We start from the raw sequence: 4,768 nt of genomic DNA, 5'->3' as shown, positions 1-4,768 counted from the left end.
CCTTATAATAACAAGGTAAGGACACAGTATGTTTTACATGAGTTATAATAACTAATAACAAGATAACTAGTGTAAAACATACTGAGCTCGTAAAATGTATATAGGTTAAGAACTTTTTAAAAGAGCACAGTTTGAAAGACATGGCAAATAGAAAATCAAATGTATTTATATAGCCCTTCTTACATCTGCTGATGTCACAAAGTGCTGTACAGAAACCCAGCCTAAAACCCCAAACAGCAAGAAATGCAGGTGTAAAAGCACGGTGGCTAGGAAAAACTCCCTAGAAATACCAAAACCTAGGAAGAAACCTAGAGAGGAACAAGGCTATGAGGGGTGGCCAGTCCTCTTCTGGCTGTGCTGGGTGGAGATTATAACAGAACATGGCCAAGATGTTAAAATGTTCATAGATGACCAGCAGGGTCAAATCAAACCAGATGGAGATCAGAAATAGATGGGGGAGGTTGAGGGTAGAGGAAGGACAGGAGTAAAAACAAACAAAATAAAACTTTTGTAAAATAGACTGTCCATAAAATGTATATAGTATATTGAGTATATATAGTATGTATAAGCTGGAAGTACAGGCCTAAGTGTGGTTGTTCACTAGTTTCCTCCAATCTGGGGAGGGGTGGTAGGTTTGGAGGGGAATAAAGGAAATATATATCTATATGTATTGTCACAGGCCGGCTCATAGCCTGTGGCAAAAATGAGGGGACATCAACAACAGGTATAGGCCAATTCAAAAGGTTCTTTATTGTAAAACAAAACTATTAACTCTAAACAAAGAAAAATGAATGAGGTGTGGAAATGTCATAATGTAAGGTGTATGTAAGGTGCATGGACGCGTGAATATGTGTGTGTGAACATGACTGAGTGGAAACTAAATAAACCAACAAAGGAACAAACAAAACAGGATCATACCTGGAGGAGCAGGGAGAGAGAGAAGTTAGTGGAGCAGTTTTATACCCTGAGCCCAGGTGGCTCCAATCACTAATGACCCTCCTCTGCCTGCAGGAGGAACCGCCCCTGCACTGCAGAGGAGGAGCCGTGACAGTATATATATGTATTTATATGTATGTATGTGTATATAATACAACAAATATTGTCCCATAGGACGACACACAATTGGCACAGCGTCGTCCGGGTTAGGGGAGGGTTTGGCCGGGGTAGGCCTTCATTGTAAAATAATAATTTGTATATAAACTGTATATATATATACAATAATATATGGGGGATTGGAAGTGATGCAGACAATTACATTGATGGAAGCTACAATCTATCTGCAATATTAAAGCTGATCTACTCCCTAAAAAAACAAAAAACATTTTATACAAGGTCATTACATTGTAGGGAACAGTCAATAGACCAGAGAAAACAATGGCTACATCGAGAGATAGATACATTCTGTTACCATGGAAATAAAAAACAATGGTTACATCAAGAGAGATCGATACATTCTGTTACCATGGAAATAAAAAACAATGGCTACATCAAGAGAGAGAGAGATACATTCTGTTACCATGGAAAAAAAAAACAATGGCTACATCAAGAGAGAGATACATTCTGTTACCATGGAAATAAAAAGGAACTAAATACAGAGCTTATAGAGGCGTCTCTACAGCCCTAAAGGTTCGTTTCCAGGCTGTATCACAACCAATACAATAATGATCGGGAGTCCCATAGGGCGGCAACACAATTGGCCCAGCATCGTCCGGGTTAGGGGAGGGTTTAGCCGGGGTAAGCCGTCATTGTAAATTAAGCATTTGTTCTTAACTGACTTGCCTAGTTAAATAAAGGTTCAATAAAAACATAAGAAAATAGAGTGAATCATCATGTTGTGTTTGACACAGGGACCACCTGACCACCTGACACAGGGACCACCTGACACAGGGACCACCTGACACAGAGACCACCTGACACAGGGACCACCTGACTCAGGGACCACCTGACCACCTGACACAGAGACCACCTGACACAGGGACCACCTGACCACCTGACAAAGGGACCACCTGACACAGGGACCACCTGACACAGGGACCACCTGACACAGGGACCACCTGACCACCTGACCCAGGGACCACCTGACCACCTGACACAGGGACCACCTGACTCAGGGACCACCTGACTCAGGGACCACCTGACACAGGGACCACCTGACACAGGGACCACCTGACACAGGGACCACCTGACACAGGGACCACCTGACACAGGGACCACCTGACACAGGGACCACCTGACCACCTGACACAGGGACCACCTGACACAGGGACCACCTGACACAGGGACCACCTGACACAGGGACCACCTGACACAGGGACCACCTGACCACCTGACACAGGGACCACCTGACCACCTGACACAGGGACCACCTGACACAGGGACCACCTGACACAGGGACCACCTGACCACCTGACACAGGGACCACCTGACACAGGGACACTGAAGAGGAGTCATACCAAACATAACACCCTGGATAGAGGGGTTTACACACTAGAGAGATATTCATACCAAACACACTGGATAGAGGGGTTTAAACACTACAGAGATATTATTACCAAACACCCTGGATAGAGGGGTTTACACACTAGAGAGATAATCTACATTGTTGCTCCAGTGTGTCTTACTAAACATGACTAGAGAGATATTCTACATTGTTGCTCCAGTGTGTCTTACTGAACATGACTAGAGAGATATTCTACATTGTTGCTCCAGTGTGTCTTACTGAACATGACTAGAGAGATATTCTACATTGTTGCTCCAGTGTGTCTTACTGAACATGACTAGAGAGATATCTACATTGTTGCTCCAGTGTGTCTTACTGAACATGACTAGAGAGATATTCTACATTGTTGCTCCAGTGTGTCTTACTGAACATGACTAGAGAGATAATCTACATTGTTGCTCCAGTGTGTCTTACTGAACATGACTAGAGAGATATTCTACATTGTTGCTCCAGTGTGTCTTACTGAACATGACTAGAGAGATATTCTACATTGTTGCTCCAGTGTGTCTTACTGAACATGACTAGAGAGATATTCTACATTGCTGCTCCAGTGTGTCTTACTGAACATGACTAGAGAGATATTCTACATTGTTGCTCCAGTGTGTCTTACTGAACATGACCCTGATTAGAGTGAAACATCATGTTGTGTTTGACACAGGGACCACCTGACACAGAGACACTGAGGAGTCATCAAAACAAACATTAAACCCTGGATAGAGGGGCTCAGTGAATGTGGAGGTGAAAGTGATCAGGTGGGTCAGCTTGTCATTGGAGACTCTGTAGAAGGACAGAGTGCCGACTGGCCAGTCCAGATACACTCCTACTCTGTGGGAGCTGGAGGAGGGGACGTCTATGGTAGTGGAATTATTATTGTGCCAGGCAGTGTAACTGTCGTCAGAGCAGAACAGACTCCAGGACTTGTCATTGTATCCAATAACACAGTCCTTACCCCTTCCTCTCCTGCTGATTCCTTTATATGTCACTCCTATAACAGCCCTTCTCCCACTCCACTCTACCTCCCAGTAACAGCGCCCAGTCAGACCCTCTCTACACAGCACCTGGTCCCAGTCCTTAAATCTCTCTTGGTGATCAGGATACGGCTGCACCTCTCTCCCCCATGTCACCTTTTTGTTCTCCTCAGACAGAGAGAGGAGTCTGTTTACTGTGTTTGGGTCCAGTGTGAGATCACAGACATCTGATGGATGAAACCAGACACAATATTAGAAATCATCATCATTCACATTAGAATGTTAACTCACTTTTCACTAATTCATTTAATGTAGATGTTTCTAGGTATCAAAAGGAGAAGTTAAGGTAACTTGAGACTTGTTGAATGATCATATGTTATACTGTATGGTAATTTAAAACACACTTATTCCCATGAATTACACACACACACACACACACACACACACACACAGACACACATTGTCAAAGCAACTCTTTGTAAACTTTGGTGTCCCTGATTTCTGCTTCTGTAGAACTACAGCTGATATTTAATATGACCAAGTAAGTAATGATGGTGGTCTTTGACTTTGACTTAACTTGAATTAAGACTTATTCTTAGTCATATTCTTCACAGCAGTCAACACTCACATTTTCTAAGCCCAGGTTTCATTGTGTTCTCTCCACCATGTTCCACACTGTAGCGGTAAGCAGAAGAACAGACAGTCAGTGAGTGATTCACGTGAACTCACACACACACACACACACACACACACACGGTCAGCATATAACTTTGTCCAAGTGGTGGTCAGAATGTTTGTCTTAACTAGCCTGATAAGTCAAACATGTCTGATATGAACATTGACATAAACCCTCTACATACTTGAGTTTCTCCAGTCTGCAGTGTGGATCCTCCAGTCCAGCAGAGAGCAGTCTGACTCCTGAGTCTCCTGGGTGATTGTAGCTCAGGTCCAGCTCTCTCAGGTGTGAGGGGTTTGACCTCAGAGCTGAGGCCAGAGAAGCACAGCCTTCCTCTGTCACTTGACAGCCTGACAGCCTGCAAATAGTCAAATCATATTAAAATCACACTGCTATTCTTTGGTGGTGAAAATAGTGGCAGTATATATATCAAAGTATTGCCTGTTTAGTATAAATAATCAAATTATAATATTAGTAATAAATAGTAATATTTATTTTTACATATTCAGATACATCAGTGTAATGAAACCTGCCATATCAATTCATAAATTAATGTATCAATTTAAACGTGTCACTACTCCAGCATTTTGACTTTCAGATCAAATGTTTCATATTTATTTTTAT

The 4,768-nt window shown here is 42.7% G+C and overlaps 1 protein-coding gene across 1 annotated transcript; it reads right to left on the bottom strand.

Annotated features, from left to right (window-relative positions):
- Positions 1-2,363: 2,363 nt before the first annotated feature.
- Positions 2,364-4,393, bottom strand: LOC106613157 (stonustoxin subunit beta-like). Its single transcript, XM_014215148.2, has 3 exons — positions 4,329-4,393; positions 4,097-4,143; positions 2,364-3,695 (listed from the first exon to the last, which is right to left on the bottom strand). The coding sequence occupies exons 2-3, from the start codon at positions 4,116-4,118 to the stop codon at positions 3,139-3,141; spliced, it is 579 nt and encodes a 192-aa protein (XP_014070623.1). The 5' UTR covers positions 4,119-4,143; positions 4,329-4,393; the 3' UTR covers positions 2,364-3,138.
- Positions 4,394-4,768: the final 375 nt, after the last annotated feature.

Source organism: Salmo salar, chromosome ssa06 (genome assembly GCF_905237065.1).
Source record: "Salmo salar chromosome ssa06, Ssal_v3.1, whole genome shotgun sequence".
NCBI lineage: Eukaryota > Metazoa > Chordata > Actinopteri > Salmoniformes > Salmonidae > Salmo > Salmo salar.
This window is presented reverse-complemented; position numbering and strand designations above follow the sequence as displayed.